The sequence below is a fragment of the Lepisma saccharinum genome, chromosome 6, assembly GCF_977018435.1.
Source record: "Lepisma saccharinum chromosome 6, izLepSacc3.1, whole genome shotgun sequence".
NCBI classification, from domain to species: domain Eukaryota; kingdom Metazoa; phylum Arthropoda; class Insecta; order Zygentoma; family Lepismatidae; genus Lepisma; species Lepisma saccharinum.
The window spans coordinates 53,234,120-53,259,794 of NC_139234.1; the positions used below are offsets into that span (position 1 = coordinate 53,234,120).

Below are 25,675 nucleotides of genomic sequence, written 5' to 3' on the forward strand. Positions count from 1 at the left end.
GGAAATCATACTCACACGGACTAGCGGTTACATTCATTGAGTGAGAAAAGAGTTAAATTCGATTTCAGCTTTTTTTTTACGTGTATCGTTCCGACCACGTTTTCTTTTGTCAAGTTGGTTCTCAGTAGAGACTGAGGTGACAGTCCAAAATACTTGTCATTAGCCTCAACAAAACCCCTGACTATTGTAACTGATTGGTTTGGTTTTTTTGTTATCGTGCGTGTAATTGAATTTCCACGGACCTTTGCGCATTCCTTCCAAAATCTTGACTACTTTGTTACGCACGCAACCAACAGGTTACAAAGTTTTTGGTAGCAGATCTGGTTCTGCATACATACCTTTTTCCGTTTTACGTAAGTAAGAAAAATTTGGGCTTCCCCTTTTTTTTTAAAAAAAAAAACAAATATTTTTTTCCCCTCCACCTCCCTCTAGCAAATTTTTTTTTCCCTCTCTTATAATATAATTCTTTTCCCCTTTTCCATTGGAAATTTGAGTAATTTAGTAGACGATAGTAGTCACTTCTATCACCATGCCTCCCCCGGAATCGAGCAATGTTGGCGAATTGATATCTATACAACAGGAGTCTTCTCCATTCATTTTACCACCACCGCCACCCTTAACGGGTCCCCACATTGCACATCCGGTTCAAGTTATCTCGCAGGTACCTACGGTACCAAATAATACAACTACCACATCTACAGCTCCCTCAATGTTTTCGTCACCCTTGCCCGCAACAACTACGGCGACCGTAACGGTCCCTATATCACCTGGTTCAGTTACGTCATCTCATCTTAACGGAGACTCTTCTGTTATTCATAAGATTCTTCTGAGGAATTTAGATACCCATATAGATGCGCTGGCTATTTGCGACGGCCAAAGTCATTCTGCTTTATTTACATTCATGTTGGCTTTACACCGTCTGGTAATTTCCCACCAATATCCATTGCAGTGGCTTTTGCAAAACGCAACTCGCCGTACCGCGGGAACCTTGCAAACACTCTGGACGACTGCTATCGCTTCTCTTATGCCTTGGCACGACATGAAACTCTATATATGGAGACATTCGGTTCCGATGTCTTTATATACGGACTTGGTTAATGCCCACGTTACTCGTCCTCAACGTGAATTTGAGACGCTTCACATTTATGTGTCAGACGTCCGTGATTCGGCCGAGGCTCTGGCATTGGGCTGGGACCCTACCATTTTGGTCACCTTTGTTTTACAACATCTTAACAATACCTCCACCAACTGTTTATTATTCCAGTCCCGTCCACAATCTATGCCTGAGTTAGTAGCTTTAGCTCATTCCATCATTCCTTTAGAGATGCAAAAGGCGTATACACTACGCCAATTAGGTCAGCTTGACCGGCGTGTGACCCCCCCTCCTCATAATCTTGCTAACCGAGAGCAGAATCTAAATCGCCCCCTGCGTCACCCTCAGTCTCTATACTGCAATTTTTGCCACAGAAGTGGACATTCCACGTCTCACTGCCGCCGTCGTCCCTCTCAGCATGATTACAATTCTCGTAATCCGACAGTTCCAAGGTAACTGATGCATTCACATTCACATGTATGGTAAGGTATCAAAGTGTTTATATGTACTAGAACGTTAAGGTTTTCTAATGCAAGTGTACTATTTATATCTTGGTTTATTACTATGTGTTTATTCACTGTTTTGGTATTATTACTTGGGGTATGTTGTAAACATTTGTTCATTGATTTTCATCAAAGTTAAGCAAACTATGATTCATTACTTAAGTTACAAATTTAACTTCATTTAGTAATTTTGGATATCAATCTCTATACCTGTTTGACAGTATATGTACATTTTGGGGTTGTTTGTTTCAAATGCATTGTAATTGGTGCTCTTATTCCTCGCTATATTCCTCTCCTCTTTTCTATCCTTTCGTTTATTCTTCTCCTTTTTCTCTTCTAATGTATTCCATTTTTTTTTTTCATGGTTTTTGAGGAAATCCACAATTATATACCATCTTGGAATAAGTGGAATTGAGGCATCATAGGATGATTACTTATCCCCGTACAACAACACGTACATATATCCGTCTACTTCGCAAATATCTTCGACCTGTTAGTGCATATCCGATCGTTGTTCCAGTGTCAGCCCCCCCTCAAGTTAAGTGTTACGTATCGCATATCCTTATTCTTATTTTGCAGCATGCAAATTTGTGCGCCTAATTATAGACTTATTAGTGCCTATTGTTATTATGTGTTGTAAAAATTTGATATTATGTATTTTCTCATTCTTAAATTGTTAAATGTTTTATACGATTTGTTTGCTCCCATTTTTTAGATTGCAATCGATCATTCACTTCCATTTTTTACATCATTGTTATGGTATTTATTACGGTATTTATCTAATGTATTTCAATTATTGCAATTATTAATCTCTATGTTGTCCACTGCCTTTTTCAGAGATTAACTAGTCTATCAGGTAATAATTCCTCTAGGCAGTCAGGTGTGGGTGCCAAAATTGAGTGTGTTTTGACTTATTTATTGTCAGGTTTACATGTTTTTTCAACAAGGTCAATATAGGTTATTTCATATTTATATATATATAAATGTTTTAATGCCTAGGGGTTGTTTCTAATTGGTGCTCTTGCGATACTATAGAGGTTAGGTTGTGTGGCCAATTCGGAGCCCTGTTGGTGTTCTTCTCCTTTTTCGCCAGGCAGGGGAGTTTGTGACGATTTTCTATGCGAACTCGATTTACTAGTATAATGTTAAAAATCCCGCATCGAAATTCGTCACATTTCTCCTCATGTCATTCTGGTACGCTTCGCGTCAGTGTTTTCGAACCCTACTTAATTGTTTGACCGATAGAGGTCACTAGTGGCTTTGCCTGCTTCACGAACTCGATCGACGGAAAACGGCAGTCCCGTTTCAGCTCGTGAGTCGCGATGAATTCGTTGGTGTGACGTCATTTTGGTTTCGAGAGAAGTAGCGGCTCGTGGAACTCTATCGACGATCACAATTTGCAGCACGACACAAATTAAGTTCTTCGAACATTACGAGGAAACGTTGCGTTGTTCACGTATAGTGCTGGTACGACTGAGAAGTGTTGGAATTCTTCAAAAGGAAACGTCAAAATACAAGGATGGTAATTGGGAATTCTGAGGATGATTGACCATTTTGACCGAACGTAACTTTCATTGGTTCGTCTGACGCAGCCCGAAGTATGGAAAATGGATGGATCAGTTGCTGAGAAGGAAGGACACGAGGGAAAACAGGACAATACCGTTCAAGGTGCTTGAAAACTACCAATTGGATGACGTTCCCCTGTTTCTATAGATGCCGAGGATTTGCCCAAGTTAACTGATGTGAACAGTTACCCAACGAACTGAGGTATGTACTCTACGTCTCCCTTTTTATAAGTGAACTGTGAATGCGTGTTCTTTTGGACGAGAACGTCAATCTCCCCAGTTTTTCTTCTCTTTTGCGGGTGCGTAATAATTGATTCAAGAAAGTAACGTACGACGCTCGCGAGAAAGAATTGTACGTAAAACAATTATGGATTCAGTTTTTGTATGATTGGGCGTTGTAACGGCTCGGTCGATGTAACGGAGAAAGAAAGGAACGCTTGGTCACACCCCCCCCCCCCCTTTGTATAAAAGAGAAAAAAGAGACAAGCCGCTCAAATTAGAATCACGTAATCGCAAGCTGGTAAATGCGGTTAACTTGACTGCAGACTAAATCACGAGCTGAGATAACTTTGGCGAAAGCATATCGGATGGGCCTAATAAGAGCACCAAATAAATTAATGTGTCAAATGAACGTTTTTTTTTGGATGTTTGGAATTGATGAATGAGTTGTGCCAAAAAAAATGCAATTGTAGATTGGCTTTAAAGTATTTTAATTAATTGCATATATTATGTCATTTGTAGTTACCGGATGTGTTGTAGTTTTATTATCTTGTTATTTGCCGGTAACAAAGAATTGTTGACCCACCTTAAAGTCACTTATTGTTATATGTTGAATGGAATAATTTGTTACGAATGATATTATGTATATGATGTTCTTGAAAACGCCGGCCATTCTCCGTTGCGAGGTTTGGGCGTAATAAATTTTGACTAAAGTCGTAAATTAAACTAAGTGTACGTAATTATCCCTTGTAACGTCAAACTAGAGTCCTAGTTCTATTTTTGTAAAAACGAGACGGGAAATCATACTCACACGGACTAGCGGTTACATTCATTGAGTGAGAAAAGAGTTAAATTCGATTTCAGCTTTTTTTTTACGTGTATCGTTCCGACCACGTTTTCTTTTGTCAAGTTGGTTCTCAGTAGAGACTGAGGTGACAGTCCAAAATACTTGTCATTAGCCTCAACAAAACCCCTGACTATTGTAACTGATTGGTTTGGTTTTTTTGTTATCGTGCGTGTAATTGAATTTCCACGGACCTTTGCGCATTCCTTCCAAAATCTTGACTACTTTGTTACGCACGCAACCAACAGGTTACAGCGGGGAGTTTCGTTCAATACTGATGCAGAATTGAGAGCTTGGTTGGATGACTTTTTCGAGTCTAAACCACGTGATTTCTACCGACGAGGTATTGAAAACCTTGTTGAACGATGGCAAAACGTTGTAAACAACACAGGAGAATACATTATTGATTAATTACTTGTATCTGTTTATTGAAAACTAACCTTTCAACACCTTCCTTAAAAAACGGCGGGAACTTAGTTGCCAACCCAATACTTCCTTGAGGGACGCCTTGTTGAACAACTAACCATTTAGAGTATGTGACTTCCGGTTCCCGATATTTCACACGTTGTTTCCTGTTGCCGAGATATGATCGAAACCAATTTAAGGTGGCCGCGGTGGCTCAGTCGGTAACGCGTCTGACTACCATGCTCAAGGTCCCGGGTTCGATCCCCGGCCGGTTCAAATCCGGGAACTTTTCTAACGGTGGAAGCGGCCCCGGCGCCCACCCAGCGTCGAATAACATGGGTACCTGGGGGAAACCCTGGGGGGTAAAGGCGGTCAGGGGCATGATGCTGATCACATCACCCCCACTCACGACCGGATCAAGAAAGTGTGGGACGTTACCCCCACACCCCCTATACGCCTTCATGGCATGGTGCTATGCACAGGGGAACACTTTACCTTTTTTTTACCAATTTAACGCGTTTCCGGTAACGCCATAGTAATATAGTTTGGTCAATAGCAATTCATGATTGATCGAGTCGAACGCTCTTGAATAGTCCAACAAGACTAACAGTGTAACTTCATTTTCATCTATTCCTTTACTTACATTGTCTACGATATCTACCAGCGCAGTGCAAGTACTATGCATTTTTCTGAAACCAGATTGAAAGTGTGGTAGGAAACCTTGAATATGTGAAAGTATTTGTTCATAAATTACTTTTTCAAGTATTTTGGAAATTGTGAATAGAATGCTAATAGGTCGTAGATCTTTTATTTCTGTGGGGTTGGATTTTTTAGGTATAGGTGTTACTTCGCATTTTTTCCACTCTTGAGGGAACCAACCTTTGGAAAGGGAAAGATTAATAATGTGCGTAAGAGCTTCTAAGCAAAAGGGGATGTGGGGAGTTTCGTTCAATACTGATGCAGAATTGAGAGCTTGGTAAAAAAAGGTAAAGTGTTCCCCTATACGCCTTCATGGCGTGGTGCTATGCACAGGGGAACACTTTACTTTTTTTTTTACCAATTTAACGCGTTTCCGGTAACGCCATAGTAATATAGTTTGGTCAATAGCAATTCATGATTGATCGAGTCGAACGCTCTTGAATAGTCCAACAAGACTAACAGTGTAACTTCATTTTCATCTATTCCTTTACTTACATTGTCTACGATATCTACCAGCGCAGTGCAAGTACTATGCATTTTTCTGAAACCAGATTGAAAGTGTGGTAGGAAACCTTGAATATGTGAAAGTATTTGTTCATAAATTACTTTTTCAAGTATTTTGGACATTGTGGATAGAATGCTAATAGGTCGTAGATCTTTTATTTCTGTGGGGTTGGATTTTTTAGGTATAGGTGTTACTTCGCATTTTTTCCACTCTTGAGGGAACCAACCTTTGGAAAGGGAAAGATTAATAATGTGCGTAAGAGCTTCTAAGCAAAAGGGGATGCAATGCTGTAAAATAGTTAGGTTTATGCCATCATAACCGCACGCTTTTGATTTCATTTTGTTAAAAATTTTACGTACTTGTTCGCTACTTACTGGGGTAAAAAAGAACGTGTCATTGTTGGGTTGCTCAAGATACGTGTTGGTTTCATCAATCACCGCTGCATTGTTATCTGAGGGTGCACTCGGCTTAACAAAGAACTCGTTTACCACATTCGGCCGAAATGTATCTGAGGAGAGCGCATTACTCTTTTTATTTGGTAAAAGTCCCTGGCTTCTGAGGTTAGACCATAAATTTTTAGCATTTTTTACATTCATATTTACCGTTTTGTTATAGTGCTTACATTTTGCATTTCTGACTGCTTTTTTGGCTCTGTTTCTGAAGTATTTGTACGATAGGAGAGCATCTGGGTGTCCTGTATTTACATATCTCAGATGAAAGAAGTTGCACAACTTCCAGAATTCCCTTACTTGATTTGAAATCCAGGGGGCGGGAGATTTGGTTACATGAATTTTTCGCTGGGGGGCATCCTTATCTATTAATCTGATAATGTTATCATTCAAGGCCTCCACTGCTGCATCTACGTCCTCGTTTCTTTCGATTTTACACCATTCCACATTTTCCGCGTCTTTATGAAACTTGTCCAAGTTCATGGTTTTGAAATTTCTAATTTTGATAATTTTTTTAGGTTGCTTTGGTGTGTACAGGTCAAATATGGAGTATGTTATATGGTGATCTGTGATTCCAGGTAAGTCGCTCTGCCCAATTTGTTTTACAATTAAATCTTGTGAACAAACGATTAAATCAATTAATGACTTTGACGTCGCTGTCACTCTGGTTGGCTTGGTAATTAATTGTTTCCCGTGAACTTCCTTGATTATACTCTGAAGGAGTCTAGTACTGCTTTCGTTTTTTCTTAACATGTTGATATTCCAGTCGCCTAACGCAATGAAGTAATCGTAATTTAAGTATAGGTGTTGGAGGATATCTGCTACGTGACTGATGTGAGTATAGCTGGCATTTGGGGGTTTATATGCTACCATAATTCCAATTTTTTTTCCTATCGATAGTTAATTCGATTACAAGGTACTCTACGCCGATATCATTATTAACGAATCCGTCTAAAAGTTTCCATTTAAGCGATTTAGATATGTATAAGCACACACCACCTCTAGATTTGTTTAATCTATCTTGTCGAACTAACGTGTAATTTTCGATATCTACTATATTATTACTAATATTCGGTTTTAACCAGCTTTCTGTAATGGCTATCAGGTCAAAGTTTAAGTTCGATATCATTTCTTTAAATTCATCTATGGAGTTGAGTAAACCTTGAATATTTAGATGACATAATTTAAAGCCATTTTCAGATCCATTTATTTCAGCTTCGAGCAGTTCCTTTATATTATAATTGCTGTGGCGGATATTAATGGGCGACTCATCAAAGTAACTGGAGTGAATTCTGATTGGGAGTGGCATTTCTGCACCATTGACTACATTGGTAGGGTCATTTATATTTATTGTTTCCTCCACTGTTGGTCATGAAGTAACAGTTGGGCTGAAAAGTTCGTAGGCTAACATAGTAAAAAATATTTTTTTGACAAAATTCGATTTTATTATTCAATATAGTTGCCTTTGAGGGCGATACAACGATTATAGCGGTCATACAATTTTTCGATGCCATTTTTATAGTACGATTTCTCTTTAGCCTCAAAATAGGCCTCAGTTTCGGCGATTACCTCTTCATCAGTGCTAAATTTCTTTCCAGCGGGCATTCTTTTAAGGTCTGCAAACAGGAAAAAGTCACTGGGGCCAGATCTGGAGAATATGGTGGATGGGGAAGCAATTCGTAGTCTAATTCATATAATTTTGCCATAGTTTTCATTGATTTGTGACACGGTGCATTGTCTTGATGAAACAGCACTTTTTTCTTCTTCAAATGGGGCCGTTTTTTTTCATCCTTTAAACGCTCCAACAATGCTATGTAATAATCGCTGTTGATGGTCTGGCCCTTTCTGAGGTAATCGATGAATATAATACCATGCGCATTCCAGAATACTGATGCCATAACCTTGCCAGCCGACTGTTGCGTCTTTCCACTCTTTGGATTCGGTTCATCACGTGCAGTCCACTCGGCTGACTGTCGATTGGACTCTGGAGTGTAGTTATGGAGCCATGTTTCATCCATTGTAATATATCGACGGAAAAATTCGTGTTTATTACGGTTGAATATCGCTAAACATTTCTCCGAATCATCAAAACATTGTTGCTTTTGATCGATTGTGAGCACGCGCGGCACCCATTTTGCACACAGCTTTCGCATGTTCAAATATTCATGCACAATATGTCCAACACGTTCCTTTGATATTTTTAAAGTCTCAGCTATCTCGATCAACTTCACTTTACGATCATTTAAAATTATTTTGTGGGCTTTTTTAATGTTTTCGTCGGTAACAGCCTCTTTGGGGCGTCCACTGCGTGCATCGTCTTCGATGCTCATTTCGCCTCGTTCAAATTTAGCAAACCACTTCTCAACGGTTGATTTTCCTGGTGCAGAGTCCGAATAATGTTTATCAAGCCAAGCCTTGGCTTCAACAGTATTTTTTTCGCCAAAAAGCAATGCTTTATTAACACACGAAATTCTTTTTTATCCATTTTTTCACAATAACAAAAGCTGCTTCACTCACAATGCTATATCTCACGAACTAATTATCCGGCAGCTGTGAAATTTATACACGTACCTTTTGAAGGTTAGTACTAAGTAAAAATCACATGGATTTAATTCTAGTAACGCCATCTATGAGTCAGCCTATGAACTTTTCAGCCCAACTGTTATATATTCTGTCCCGAGTGTGAATTGCATATGGCAATAACAAGGAAAATGTGCATACGCATAACACTTAATTCAAAAAAACAGGTGCTAGTTATCATAGTGACTTATTACCACTATCAAATTTTTAAAAATGTAAAAAATAAATGAAAAATTTAAGAATAAAAAAGTAAAAATTAGTATAAAAATGTGAATACTGACACAAAAGAAGAAAAATAAAAAAATAAAAATATTTGTTGATTAACAAAAAATGGGAGAAATATAGATTTTTGAGCTTGCCGATATATTCTGGCGTGAGTTAGAATACAAGCTGAGGGTTGGTTACATTTATATAACAGTCTATTATGTGACAGGTTCATGCCCTCCTTTCGCCACCATCCAGGAATGCAGAGAGTATTGCAAGCTTTGTATGGTTTGGCGCGGAATGTTCTCCTGCATTCCCCTCCCCTCTACTTTTGACTGGTCACCCTTGCCCATACGTCATTGATGGGGGGAAGCAGTTCCAAAAATAAACACAACCACCGTTAGGAGGGGAGTGTGGCAGGACAGTGTTACTTTCTGCTGAACTTTGCGATGTCCTCCAAGTCACTAATCCTAACCACGTTTCCGTTGTGTAGGGCAAGTACATTCCCATCGGTTGTCCATACTCGTTCGAATATTTTACTAAGCCTTACCTTGTGAAAAAGGTCCAAATTTGCTTTTGTGAGGTTTTCAGTTATGAAAATACCTGTCCCTGCAGCCTTTAGGTTCTTCTTGTTCTTGTAGACCAAGTCTCTCTGGGCGTAGGTGACAAAGCGCGCAATGATCGGCCGGGGTTTTCCATCACGTCGCGGTGCTCCCAGTCGGTGAACACGATGGAACACATTTTGTGGCACTTTCACTTTCACCTGCTCATTGATGATTTTTGAAGCAATCACTTCACACTTTTCACCCTCACTTTCATTGATGCCATGAAAAACAAGGTTCAGGCGACGGTCATATTGTTCCAGGGAATTCAGATCCTTTCGCACTTGCTTCACTTGCTTGTCTAGCTCAGAGATTTTCCTCTCGAGATCGTTTTTTACTTCTTGAATGGCATCCTCCACGGCAGATTTAATTGCAGTGGTCAAAGCTGGTTTAATTTCTTTCAACACCGCATCACTTGCAAATGCCAGGGCGATGCGTCTGTCCAGGTCTCCGAACTGTTGGTTGAGTTCCTTCGCTATGGCTGTCGAGATGGAGTTTTCAATCCGTTGCCACTCAGCTTTGCTGATTCCCATTTTTCGGGCAATACTGCTCTTAACAATTAAAAAAATTACGACAGAGTAAGTACTTTTGCTGCAGTATCCCCTCCTCCGTGCAAGCTCGAGTTGGGTAGCTCTTACATGCGGTTCACAGCGGGCGACTCAAGCGGAAAGAGAGAGCTATTCATGCACGTCCGAACTCCTTGAAGGCTGACTCACGAATCCGTCATATACAGGCCCTTTGCCAGAATTTTATTTCGGGGGAGGGGCTCATCCCTTATCAGCACGGTCATCACCAGAAATTTGTAGAGGGAGTCAGGCCATAGATAAAATTTTATTAGTACAATAATAACTATTATAAGTTATTAAAAATATACAATTTCAATCAAAATTTATTGTTATTATTACATAAATGACTTCGTTACTCGATCACCCATATCAGTGAATATCTAACAGAATTGTTGTCTATTATTTTTCTTATTAAATTGTAGAATATAAAAATATAGCATGGTTCTTCTATTATACACTAAACTTTTTTCGATGTAATGCAGTTTTTACTGTGCTTATAACATTATTTCTGTTATTAACAATAAAAATAACATTTAAATTAGATATTTATAGGATTTGGAGGGGGGCTTCAGCACCCTTAGCTCCCCCCCCCCCCTGGCAATGTGCCTGGTCATACTCTCGTATTACTCTCATATGGCCTTTTATTCAATGGTCAATCAGCAGTCTATGATGGTATAGTGAGAAAGCTGTCACCTTGCAATGAAAGAGTATCAAGTTCAATCCTTGATGGAGGCACACTGCACAGTGTTTTGAATACAACTTTAAACTATTAGTCTATATGAACATGAAATGAGATTACAACAAACTTTGTTTGACCCATGTGCATTGTTTGTTAATTTACACTCTGTAGGATTTTAATACTTCATTCACCAAATAAAATAATAAATAAAAATAACTTATCTAAGCTGCCAACGATTCTGATTTACACATCAAATCAACTTATATTCTTCTATCAATAAGTTTATCAACAAGAAAATTTAATTTTATTTTATTTGCCTTTTGTATTTTGTAATTTGTATGACAACCCAGCCAGAGGCATGAAATGGCGAAGGATGATGTTGAAGTTTATGATCTCTGAAAGTCACCAACAAAACTGATTGATTATTTTTGTCATTTAGTGTCTCTTTTCTTCCACTTTTGGCTAATTCCAATGATGAGGATGATTGATTGATTTACTTTATTTTTTACTTCGCTTTTGTGCCCCTTTCGGCTAATTTGCAAACATGGGGATGAGTGATGATATGATGAAATTGATGAATGGACACTCACAAACATCCATGCCCAGGCTGGGATTCGAACCTGGGACCCCTTACATTCTAGCATTCTGTGCTAACTACTCAGCCATGGAGGTTGGCACATCAAAACTTAAGAATGAAATTACATGTTGGGGGTTTAACAAAAGATTTCTTGATGCACTCACACAACTCATACTCACATTTTAGTTAAATTATAATTATGAATTGCAAATATAATGAATATTTCAAATGACTAAAAATGGACAACAAACGTGAACTACGTCCAAGGATAAAGATTCATATAATAAAGAAATAGTTCCTCAAAAATCAACTTGGGAGTTTTCTGGAAAAAATAAAGGGATAAAGTTTAAGGCAAATACATGATCAATAATAGTATGCATCACAAATACAAACCTTTGCGACAGCAGGGCACCCATCTCTCCTCACAGTCTCAATACCTTTAGCATCGTAAACAGGTGTCTCCTGGTTAGGAGACTCGTACATGTATCCAACGTAGCGCTTCTTTGTCTGAAAGTTAAAAATCAAAATATACTTCAACAACCTTGTATGATAATTGGATATTTTACAGTGTAACTGAAAAGTTTGCACAATCTAATCTTCAAATGTCTTTTTTATTGTATACATCATAGCAACCTTACATTATGCATTCAATAAGCACAGTTTGCGCGACATGCACTCATTGTGCTTGTTAGAAGATTTGTGATAATGCTAATTTTAACCAATTTGACCTGCAAATCCGATCTCTTGCAACTAGATTTTAACATTCATTGAGCATTGTCCATACTCTAAGCACATGGTGATTTGATGCATAAATAACAATGAACCAATACGTTCTACTGTACAGGGCAGGTTCTGTGACTTTTCAATCCCATTCTGCATTTTATGACCAATTTCATGTAAAATGAGTAAAAATCATATGAGTTGCAAATGATTTGCACTTTCATTTATATAATTTTTCTACCTGTTTAAGCTAACAACAATGAAAACAAGTAATAGACGATTTTGATGAAGGGACAATACAAAGGAACATTGATGCTCCGGACTCAAACCCAGAACTGTTTTCACAATTCGGGATGATATAAAACTGCAGTCCATGAATTGTCAAATTAATTGTTATTGAGTTGGTGTTTTAGTAAGGCTAATCGGTATTGTTTGTTGACCCACCTGTAAAATGCATGGCTGATAAACTTTTTCCAGCTTCAACTTGACTGGTTTAGGATTATCGTTGGTGACGGCTTCAACAATTTCTTCTCCTATTGCGAATGCTTGCTCCCGGCTTCTGCCAGGCACCAACACAAAAAGTGAATCAGTGTCACCATATACGACTCGGGCTTTCCAACGTTCAGTCCTTTCAACAAGCTGGATTGCTCTCTCCAATGTCTCTCTAGATTTACTTACAACACTGTCACCAACCTACCAGAGGGAATAAAATAATATTCTTAATTTGAAATAGGTGTCTGAATACAGAAGAATAGCTTCATCAAAGTTTGAACATTGACAAAGTACACACATAATATGTTCACATATTGATAACCACTATGTTTTGATCTAATACAACAATGGAAACTATTTTATGAAGAATTTGATTTGAGTCATTCCACACTAAACGATCCTGACTGATGCCTTAGGAAAGGAAACTTCATGCATTTTCCACAATGTACATTTAACTATTTGCTGGTCTCAATGCATGAAAATTAAAATGTAATATAAATTCTACACTGTGAAGAACACGTATTCAAGGTTCCACTACATTTGGAAATTTATTTCAATATTTTTTTTTTGCAACTAAGACGATACCAGTGGTATCAGAAAATACTGATCTGAATCTATTCAACAATACCGGCTGGTAATTTTCGCGAGTTTGGATATTTGGATCCTTTCTATTTTAAATATAAATATGCATTGAACTGGCCAAAATTAAATACATTACCTCACTACATGGCATTCTTCCAGAAAAGTTAGCTGCTGTATATCCATAGGTAACGTTGGCTATCAACTTGAGTCCCAGCTGCCGTGAATGAAGAACTCTCTGCAAGGTCTTGTCACTCTTATATTCCTTCATAGCTTTCTTTACCTGATGAACATACGAATAATAATAATAATAATAATAATAATAATAATAAAACCATTTAAGGCAAGCAAGATTTTTTAAAAAAATTTCAATAAAAATGTCTGCAATTCAATCACAGTCAATTTGTATGCACACATACCCTCTCCCCAATCTATCTTACCAATGCTCTCCAAAAGGTATTTTTTAGAGAAAATTGCTTTTTTAATAATTTAATAAGCCACACAGTATAAACAGTATAAGACAATAAACAACTTACCATCAACCTAGTTTCCAGAATTTCTTCAAGCATTCGTGGCAGCACACCTTTCCGAATATCAGCTTTGACAAATGCCACACCACATGGTGAAATGTTCATATTCTTAACTTTGCATGCTATGGAGCTTGGAACTTTAAGCTGGGTACACCCAAACTCGAAAGGCCCACTCCTGAAATTATCAAGAAACAGTGCAAATTTAATACTAATAAAATTGTACAAATTAATGCTTACAATGAATTTGTATTTCTTTTACAAACTATTACATTAATTTGCAGTCTCTACAATATACAACTCAGATTGCATCCAATGTTATAATCAATTTTTATATTATACCCTTATGTATATTATTTTAATCTTACTTACTTTCCCAAATATTCTACTCTTCCTAGACATGTTGAAAAGCAGTAATTGTATCCTATAATTATTGAAGGATACAAACTCTGAAAATCCAATACGATAACTGGGTCTGCGTAATATCTGAAACAAAAAGAATACAATTTAGTGAACAAATTGTACATTTTTTTAAAAACATATTTCATGTTTATCATATTTAATAGGGCTGATCTGATACCAATGCCAATGTATTGGTATTGAAAAGTATCTGTTGGATATTATTTACTGATACCAGCCAATATTTTCCTGGAATTTTGATGTTTGCAAAAATGCCACAATATTACCGTCAATATTATGCAAAATTTTAAGCTTCTATTTATTTTGCACCAATATTGTGCAAAATAACTGTATCTTGTGATAACATGTATTTTAATATTCTGATGTTATTCCTGAATATAGCGAGGCAAAACTCCATTAAATTGATCAGGGGGTGTATCAAAATAACAAATCTAAAATTCTTGAATATTTCATGACATTTTCTTGACTTTTTTTCTGCTTTTTCTTAACATTTATATAATCGGCCCCTACTTGGGTATTTGGAAATCACGAAAATAGATATCTTATTCATTGAAAAATCCCTACCACAAGGCTGGTTAAGATGAAAACTGAAGTAATACTTTAACAAGAGATTTAGACTTGCTATAATTATTAATGCAAGTAAAAATTACTGCTTCAGACTTCATTCTGGATGCGGAATAACCACAACTCAATGCAATTTTAGATTTCCAAATTGTAGCACTGCGTTTTATTTATTAATTTTTAAGCAAACGCTACAATACAAAAATGAAGCTTCTCATGTATTGGTACTCGAAGTTATCATTGGCCACCAGATGACACTATTATAACATAGCGCAACCTTTGCTGCCATCTGATGACTCCCTTGAATACTAGTTTAATCTTGACAGTAGTCGCGATAAATCAAATCACTTTCCCTTCTCATTCTACTCTCTACACTCTACGCTTCGTGCTCGTAGGTCCAAGTGCTAACACTTCTTCCTTGCCTTCCACCTGATGGAATCCCAGGCGAGCATTTTGTATCTGCAACCATGAAGCTACACTATTGAACAAGGACATAGACGCCATGACAGATACGTGAAGAGCCACATGTATCCATACACGAAAACTTGCATCGTACCATTGTCCTAAGGCATAATTTACTATTTTTTTTTAACAGTTTCTGGTAGTGCAATAAGGTACGTACACTCCTCTGTGAACTTAATTGCTATGGAAGTGGTGAAATAACCAATTATCAAAACTTTGAAAGTGTGGACGAATAATCGTAATTGTGACCGAAATGAATAACGTGGCTATTAACTTTATCGAGCACTAAATGTTGAAGGTCACGTGCTTTATTTCAACTTAGAACTAAACCTTGCAATTGCTCTAACTCATTACGAGCTATGGCTTGCTCATGCGTTCTGGAATTCGCAAAAGTTTTCTCTTGAATTTCATAATTTGTACAAAGCATAAAATCGTGCAAGCAAAGAGCTTTAAATTCTGCTTAGATACGCTAATCTAAATTAAAGTACAATATGGTGAGATGCAGTAAAGTAACGTAAGGCAACGTTAATATTGCTAACTCGTTATAAATTGCGGAATAAATCAACATTCGTTTACGAACACCCCCCTTCCTTTCCAACCTAAGTGAAGGTAGCACCAGTAACACCTGATGAATTAAAAGAGTGTTGATATAATAATTGTAGACAAACTAAAGTTGAATTAAAGATGATGCATAATGACAATGGGTATTAGGAGAGTATTAATCATGCAACTTCTATATGATTATTGATTTTAAAATTGAGATTGTTATGAATTATGTATTTGTGTCGTCGTCTAGTCAGCTGAGTTAACAAACATTACGTTGTATGGAAGACGTTAGGTTACAGATTACGTTTTAGAATTTTTAGATCGTGAATTATAACAAACGATTATAAAACCATTGAACGGTTAATGTTAATTTATTATACAGGGCGGCTCAATAAGTCACTTAACACCCATAGTACAAGGACACTGCAGCGCGCAACATGGAAATGGTGATGACCAATCGTTATCAGGCCAAGAGGGAACCACATTGACGCCACCCACACGGTCGGTGGCCATCTTGATGTCCGCCATCTTGAATTCAACTTCAGAATTTTAAATGGGAAGGGGGTCGTGCGACATATCAAAATGGGCTAGAATTTCACGAGAAATGCAATGGTGAAGGTTTTTTCGACGTATCTTTAACCAGTAAAAAGTTATGACTGAATTCTTGTACCAATTTGCTCCTTTTCCAGGTGTTAGAAAAATGCCTTAAAATTTGTTTAGCGCTTCGGTAATGCATCGAGATCAAAGTGACGTCTATGGAGAGACGTTCGCATGCCATTGCACATTATTTTAATCGGATACATCCATGAAGAGCTGTGCATTATGAATGGTTGTCGCGAACAATTTACAGTGTGACGCTTCCATTGAATTAAAAGTCCTTCACAGTGACAAGGCTAATGTTTATGTTCATAAGGAAGTTTATAAACAGAATATGTGACCCTTGTCATCTGATAACTAACTTTGGACAAAAACTGGTTCATAACGTTCCCATAAGTGTTCTGGTGTTCTTCCCTATTGAAAAAACTCTGTAAAAAGTACCTTCTTCCATAAGCAAGGATGAAAAAAACTGTTTATTTAACAAATCCAAGTAGCCCTAAGCATTTAAGGTTCTATTGATGGAAAATTGACTAACCAATCGTGTTCCACACAGCACGCCACACCATTAACTTACCAACACTAACCATTCAGCTTTGATCTGTCGAAAATGGGTTATCAGATAAAAATCATCGAATATTCTGTTTATGAACTTCCTTATGAACATAAACATTAGCCTTGTCACTGTGAAGGACTTTTAATTCAATGGAAGCGTCACACTGTAAATTGTTCGCGACAACCATTCATAATGCACAGCTCTTCATGGATGTATCCGATTAAAATAATGTGCAATGGCATGCGAAAGTCTCTCCATAGACGTCACTTTGATCTCGATGCATTACCGAAGCGCTAAACAAATTTTAAGGCATTTTTCTAACACCTGGAAAAGGAGCAAATTGGTACAAGAATTCAGTCATAACTTTTTACTGGTTAAAGATACGTCGAAAAAACCTTCACCATTGCATTTCTCGTGAAATTCTAGCCCATTTTGATTGCACGACGCACGACCCCCTTCCCATTTAAAATTCTGAAGTTGAATTCAAGATGGCGGACATCAAGATGGCCACCGACCGTATGGGTGGCGTCAATGTGGTTCCCCCTTGGCCAGATAACGATTGGTCATCGCCAATTTCAAATTCCATGCCGCAGTGGCCTTGTACTTAGGGTGTTAAGTGACTTATTGAGCCACCCTGTATAATGAATTGTCACACTTTGTTTGTGAATTTGTTGAATTGTTTATGCAATGCTACATTATGAATAAATACGAGGGTCACTATTTATATTTTGAGCCTTGGCAACACTGATTGAAGTTAGGCGCGATTTGACGTTTGCACGGAATCGTCTGGCATTATTGACCATAATGTACTTCAAATGTTTTGTCAATAGCTTCATTTGTGTTGTTTATGTTGCCTTGGAGATTGCGCGACAACAATAAAATGGAATTAACTCTTGAACATTTTCGTGCGATGATTTTTTTACGATTTTCGACGTGGATTATCAAGACAAGAGTGCATCGATCAACTTACTTCCACATTTGGCGATGAAGCCCCATCCTTTGCCACTGTGAAACGCTGGTATAACGAATTTAATCGTGGCCGCCATTTGCTCACCGACGAGATTCGCGAAGGTCGTCCAAAATCAGTTGTTGTTCAAGAAAACATTGATGCTGTGCAAAACCTAATACTGCAAGATCGTCATGTGACATACTGTGAGATTGAGGCAACCATAAGCATTAGTTCCACCAGCATATATAACATATTACATGATCATTTAGCTGTGAGAAAGGTATGTTCTCGTTGGATCCCACACAATTTGACAAAAACTCAAAAAGACGCTTGCGTCAATTGGTGCAAACAAATGGTCAATAAATACAATCGTGGTGCTTCAAAAGACGTATATAAGATTGTAACAGGTGACGAATCATGGATATATGCATATGAGCCGGAATGTAAACAGCAGTCGACTGTATGGGTGTTTCAAGATTAACCCAATGCAACAAAAGTTGTTCGTGCTCAAAGCACATCGAAACAAATGGTCACCTGTTTTTTCGGGAAAACTGGTCATGTGGCAACTGTGCCCTTAGAGGAACGTAGAACGGTCAACTCTGAATGGTACACAACAATTTGTTTGCCAGAGGTCTTCGGTCAAATACGGAAAACAAACAAACGCCGTCGGATCATTCTTCTTCAAGACAATGCCAGCTGTCACACATCTCGTCTAACAACTGACTTTATGAACAGTCAAAAAATCGAATTGATGGGTCATCCGCCTTACAGTCCTGATTTGGCACCCAATGACTTCTTCTTGCTCCCGAATGTCAAGAATAAATTGCGTGGACAACGATTTTCGTCGGCGGAAGATGCCGTTGATGCGTTCAAAAACCATATTATGGAGGTGTCTCAAGAAGATTGGAAAAGCTGCTTTGACAAATGGTTCGAACGAATGCAAAAGTGTATTGACCATAAAGGAGAATACTTCGAAAAACAATAAAGCAGTTTTCAATGCCAAATTCCTGTTTTTTCATTGTTAGGCTCAAAATATAAATAGTGACCCTCGTAGCATGTTGTTAATAGAAAGAATGATTTAGTTTCATAATGCTTTTCAACCTACTAGGTACACATGATTATTCCGAACAAGTGTTTGTTCAAAAAAATTTTCAAAAAAATTCTTGACCATAAGCATAATTTCTTGAAATTATTTTGATCTGCCTGTTCATTTCTTGACTTTTTCTGGACTGGTAGACAGCCTGTTGATGCTTGTAATTAAAGTGGAATATTCAGGTACCAACATTAATCAATACTTCAATTTTTTTTTTGTTTTTAATTGTTACAATTTTCAAGCATCAGTATCGGCTCTGCCTTAATAATTAATGATAACTTTTATAGATTTAAATATGGTTTCCAGCTGTTCTTTATTCAGAAAATATGGTGCATAGAAATTTTACCAATATGCTTTTATTTAGCGATGATCATCAGCAGAAATTGTATATCACTTCCATATTAACTTCCCTCCTCATATCACAAGGTCAATCTAGAGAAAAAAATTATATTAACTATACCACATTTAAACTGAGTTGTTTATTACCTGGATTCTGGTTCCATGATCAAAGGAATGTATTCCGGAGCTCGCATTCTCGCTCTCTGTTTTATGCTTGGTGAAACAGGAATGTAATTCAGGGGCCTGGTCAAACGGAGCATCATGGATTCAACTCTAAACTGCAACATAAATAAATATGAACAAAATTAATAAGTTTTAAATGCACTATAATATCCTGTGTATTCTTTAAGATGTCAAAACTTCATATCTCACAAGACCCTCGTCCTAAAACTAATACAATGAAATTGCAATTATGTGTTTTGCGATAGTACGTTTTTTTTTTCTGGCGGTCCCTGCAAATTCCCCTAATTATACATTTTTAACTCTGGTTGCTGGAAAGAATGCTGCTCTTGGAGTTCAAGATTTCCATGATGATAACATCTGCCACCAATTCTCATACAGGTTTTCTTATCAGCTACAAGAATGGAACCAGACTCTCAACTTTTAATTCTATTTATGTCGCTTGCATAAGAGGATATGGAATGGGCAATGCACCCTTGAACCAGATTGGCCTGTGCTAAATAATTCTACTTTTGTTCTTTGCATTACATTCGGCAATTCGTATCTGTCTAAAGTAGATCGGAAACTGATAGCTTTCAAGCTGTTAGACAAGTCACTGGCCACACACTTCCCAGCCTGTCGTCAACATTACAAACAAGCTGAAGTAAGGAAGGGGAGAGTCAAGAGTGGACTGCAGGGGAGGGGGGAGTTCCGCTGTGTCTTATTACAGTCATATTTAAACATAATACGGTTGTCGACTGAGAAGTTGCAGAACTTTTTTCTTGTGCAAAACGAAATCGCAGATAAATAAATTACTGAACATTGTGACTTATTTTTACCATGTGAATGGTTCTGAAGAAAAGCTGCGATTATACTAAACATGGTGTGCATTTTCTTTCTGCAAGTACAATTTGAAAAAAAAAAAAAAAAACAACACTTTCTTGCCCTTTTGTTACTATGGGATAAATTGAAGATAAAAGGCTATAACTGCTCAACCACTACATCATTTTGAAAATTTTAAATTCTAAATGTAAGAATGAATAAAAAGCAACATTTTAAGAAACATCCGACAAGTAAGGGTTCAGGGGGGAAGCAGGGGCAAAAGCCCAAAGTTAGAATTTTTCCGTAATTACGCAAAAATTTCTGAATGCTGTAATTTCCATTTTAGTTTTTCGAAGTTGTGGTACGAGCATTACATACTCTCATAGAGTGGTTTTTGTCATGCTTCCCTCAAAATTTGGTCCATTCAGCATCCATAGGGCTGACACTAGAAGCGAAATTCCTTATTACGCAAAATTTATGAATGCTGTAATTTGATATTTGTTTCCCTAAGTTGCGGCACGAGCATTACATATCCTCATAGAGTGGACTTTTGTTGTGCTTCCCTCCGTGTGGTTAACCATAATTATTGGGAAGCACAATGTATAAATTTTACCTCTGCTACAAGCCCTGTCTTTAAGAAAGAAAACAAAACTAATTTACTTCTCTCTACGACAACTAGTTCTCGAGCTAGGAATGTTTTGTACTTGCAGCAAGTTTGAAAAGGTGCCGGCTTCAACGAGAATACAGGTACGTGAAGCTCCATCCACTAAAGGTTTTAAGTCCACTTTATGTACAGAAGGCTAATCGGGACTGGTCCTCCAGTTTAAAGTGGGATCTGAACCACTATGTGCCTCCACCGGGTATCCACTGGAACCCCTTGATTACAAGGTGACGACTTTACCATGACACCATCAGGGAGGCAAAAAAAAAAAAATTTAAAAAATGTACACGTACAGCAAACTTTGGTGCATATGTAGTACTCCTTTTCTTTCTTTGTGTACTTAATTTCATCATTTTAATTATCTTTCAATAATACATTTTTCTCATTTATATGTTTTCTTCCTTCTGTCTCCCATAAAACATATAAGTGAGATTTCACTGTATCAACTCCCTACGATACAGATCTATGATTTTTCATTTTGTATGTAACTACACTTTTGAAAATCACATTTTCTAAAACCTTTGGCGAATATTTTGAAGGCCAATATTATGTGAACACTGTTGTCATGTGATCCTGAGAGAACATATGTACCAGCCGTTGGAAGCCTTACATCCTGTGGAAAAAACCTGTCAAACTTGTAGTCCACTTAAAGTTACTTATTATGTGTCACCATGGATGTTTTTTTGTCTTGGAAAAGGTAGTGCATATTTAGAAATCTACTGTACAAAATAAGACATGAATTAGGCCTTTAAAAAAGCAATGCCAGAAATGTTTCAATCCTATGGTCAGGGGAAATTTCTCACTGTTATGGAATCTTTAAAACAAAACATAAAATTCCAATAATTGATATTCATGTTTTGGTGGACAAGCTGGCAATGGTAAAGCTCACAGGCAATACACGATGTAAGGTTGATTTCAGGACAGCAATTTCAGCATGTTTTTCAGTAAAACCATGTCAAGGATAATTTACTCCTGACAGTACAGTTACAGACTAACTATATAGGGTCAGTAAAAATCAGTATAAATAAAATAACTTTGGAATGATCAAAACATTTACCTGTGATCCTCTGGAAAGAACTTCATAAAACTGAATACCAAACAGACGAGCCAATTCACTTGTACGACCAATCAAATCCAGTTGTTCAAGCATTTTTGTAATGCCTTGCACTCGTTGGATATAATGTTCTACTACCTTCCACCTAAAAATAAATAGTTAAAGGTTAAGATGCGTGAAGCAAGTCTTTTACACACCATACAGTGTGGACATCTAAGCAGATTATAAAGTTTACATCCACAATATACTACACACATACTCATAGTGACACTTATCAGTTATATTATTTCTCCAATGTACTGAACATGTCTTTACATTTTCCCAATATAGGTACCAGCTATTCCTGGCGCACTAAACCATGCTATGAAGGCATGCAAGGGGTTTGGAGATAAGGCACCCACATTATCGATCGTGGCCATAATGGATGTGATGTGATCAGCATCATGCTCTTATCGTGTATTGGTAAGAAGCTGGGTGAGTACCCGAGCCATTATACACAGAATTCTTGCTTGAGATTACCCAACCCGGAAATCAAACTCAGGTCTCTTACTTGAATTTTTTTATGTATACATACATGATTGAATTCATTATTTTCCATATGTGGACCTATTCTTTAGATTGTTTTCAGGTAAACAATTCCTTGCCAAACATACAAAACTTGTATTGTTGATGCCACACACTGACATTAACAAAACAACAACAAAGAAATAGCAAAAAAAAAAACAACATGTAAATACCCGCAATACATTTCTTAACTTTCTATTTGTCTTGCATTTTAACTTTCGGTTTGAACACTTGTTAAAATATAATTACTATCTTATTTTACTGTAGTAGCATTGTTCACATGATATTAATGATAATATGATAAACTTTGAAATTTCATTTTAGATCCAATTTGTAAAATATAACTTATGAAATATTAGCTACATAAAAGCTAAAAAATGAAAATGTGCATGATATAGACATTGGATATTAGTAAACAACCAAGTATGAATCAAGCACCTACCTGTACAAGCATGTCCTGTGATTCCAGAATTGTGTTAGGCTCTTGTAGGAATAAAGGGGAAGTCTTTGATGCAGAACATGGTACATGATGTTTTCAAATGTGTAACTCTGAAGTGCAACCTGTTTAAGCATACAATGATGGTGTTAAAAGTATATATAAGCACAAAACTGCACTTCTACATAAGCATAAATTTCATGTACATAAAGTAAGAATCACGAACCTTCCGACCCTCTGTAAACAACCGTCTCACTTCGAATAACGTATCACTCCGCGCCAGCTGTTCGTGAATGGTGCGGCCATCATATGCTGCTCAATCGCAACCTTTAATTTTACATAACATGGAAAAACGTATTCTTATTTTAACTGATAATCTACACATTGAAGTATAATAAATTTTCTACAAGTGATTCAATACGTGTTCTTGTTCAAGAATGAACATATTTTTCTATGCCAAAAGTCAGGTTTATCTGACACTGGGTTAACAGATCCCCTTTCCCCCCTCCACTCTCAGTATGACAGCACCAAAGTTATACAAGAGAGTGAGAGATTCGTTACAGTAAATTCAAGCCTTTCGGTTTTGTTGCTTCCTCTTCCACCAAATTATTGCCCAACATTGTTGACATGTAGAGTATTGTCTTCTCCTTTGTGCAACAAATATACCGCCAGTTTTAGCAGAAGCTAAACAAAGATAAGCTGTGGAATAAAAAGAGATTGTTTATCTTTCTCTCGGTTTCTCGTGCACTAGAAAACAAGAAGACGATAATAAGCACATTATTTACGAACGTCTCATGCAAGTAATGTATTTTCTTACCTTGATTCAGCAGTTCCTTTTTGAACTTGGGGCATTTTCGGTGCTAGACATTATCCTGGTTGTCAAATTTGCTTCCCAAAAAGGAACTCAACGTGGCACAAGAGACGATTTAACGTCAACTGCTAAAATTGGGGAGATCGTCATCAATTATCACTATCAACATCTTCCCACAGTAGACAGGACGGCTCTTTGATTGAAAGAATACGAAAGCACCTCGCGTTGTATTGAGCCTATCTCAAAATCGGTGTACTTGTTTATACAAGCAACAACATGTTTTTCTCGTGGGACTCACAACTTGACCGGTCGTTTTCCTTTCTTTCACCAGATCGAAAACACAAAGATGCAGACACACAATTACACTTGGACACCAACTTCACTGCTTGCTCAGTATAGCACCGACACAACGTCACATAAACGTTACGAACCTGCTTCTTGCCACTTTTCAAACGGTTGTATTTCCGAAAGACTACTCTGAAAACACAGGAGACCTTCCTGCACGCATGGAAGTCGCCATGTTCGAAACTGGTGCTATTTTCTTGTTGTTCACGTGATCGATTGTAATTTATACAATAATCACGTATTATTATTATAAACAGAAACCTTTAATGAAAATATATTTTAAAATGTATAATCCAATGTAATTTACATGTTTTTCTTCCATTACCGTACTTTCATAGAACGGACTACATGATGCGGAAGAAATCAGTTATTAGGCTGTTGCCAACCTCAATACTTCTCACTAAGTCAAGTACAGAAACGGAAGTGGTATGTCGAATGTCGGCATATGATAGTGTGATCTCACATTGTCAGTGACGATCCTCCGGGGATGGGGGAGGGGGTGGGACGCAGGAGTCGATTTATAATCCAGAGGTGTTTACCATCCGGATGGTGACATCCTCACACTCCGGAATACTTTTGCGGGTGAAGGAGGGCAGGCCGTAGGGTGAGGGAGGTTGATTTAAAATGAACACCTCTCAACGAGAGAGAAGAAAAATGTGACAATATTTAAAAATTAACCCCCAAATATGCATTTTATTTTATATGTAGCGTACCAAAAAATGTGACTGCCTCAAAATATTTCTGTATTCTACAGTCTTCTTTCCCCACTTTTATGCTTCTCTAAGTTGCCGTTTTAGTTTCCCTTGGTGTCTTTGCTGCATAATACAGCATTTTTGAACGGGATGAAAGTGACACACGAGTGTATTTTTGGATAAGTAACTTCAGAGATGTTGAAGTACACTCTGGAAGATACTGGAATGTGTGACATTGAGGTGTAGATCGACCACGTTGTGACACGCACATTTGTCATTATTTACGAGATGATGAGGGATAGGTGATATTTGAATTCCAAATTAGTTAGCCGCCCCGTGACGGAGTGGTTAGCACATCGCGCTACGGTGCCAGGGGTCCCGGGTTCGAATCGTGGCCTGGGCATGGATGTTTGTGAATGTCCATTCATCAATTTCATCATATCATCATCATTCATCCCCATCTTCGCAAATTAGCCATAAGTGGCACAAGAGGGGAAGTAAAATAAAGCAAATCAATCAAACCAAATGAGTTATTTCCATTATTTTTATCTAATTAATAATTATTACTTTAGTCAATCAAATCATATGTATTAGCTTACTTTCATTATGTATAATAATAAATCATAACTCTTTCAAACATCAAATAAATTTAATGAAGAAACCCTGGTTTCAAAACGTAATTTATCTCAATGTGTCACATTCTTCTAGCAAGGTTTTTTTTAGTAAAATATGAGAGAAAATTAATCCTTTGGTACGGAACCGTCTTACTCTCTGGGGATAAAATGTAAATTTTGTATTTGAAT

The 25,675-nt window shown here is 37.4% G+C and overlaps 1 protein-coding gene across 1 annotated transcript in view; it reads right to left on the reverse strand.

The window, feature by feature from the left end:
• PolZ1 (DNA polymerase zeta catalytic subunit) overlaps positions 1 to 25,675 on the reverse strand; it is a 93,955-nt gene that overhangs the window by 16,388 nt on the left and 51,892 nt on the right. Inside the window, exons 18-25 of the mRNA XM_083123921.1 lie at positions 23,031 to 23,149; positions 22,028 to 22,169; positions 19,476 to 19,606; positions 14,181 to 14,294; positions 13,818 to 13,986; positions 13,421 to 13,564; positions 12,655 to 12,903; positions 11,884 to 11,997 (exon numbers count right to left, since the gene is read on the reverse strand). Coding sequence (XP_082980047.1) covers positions 11,884 to 11,997; positions 12,655 to 12,903; positions 13,421 to 13,564; positions 13,818 to 13,986; positions 14,181 to 14,294; positions 19,476 to 19,606; positions 22,028 to 22,169; positions 23,031 to 23,149 — 1,182 coding nt within the window. The remainder of the gene's footprint in view (positions 1 to 11,883; positions 11,998 to 12,654; positions 12,904 to 13,420; positions 13,565 to 13,817; positions 13,987 to 14,180; positions 14,295 to 19,475; positions 19,607 to 22,027; positions 22,170 to 23,030; positions 23,150 to 25,675) is intronic.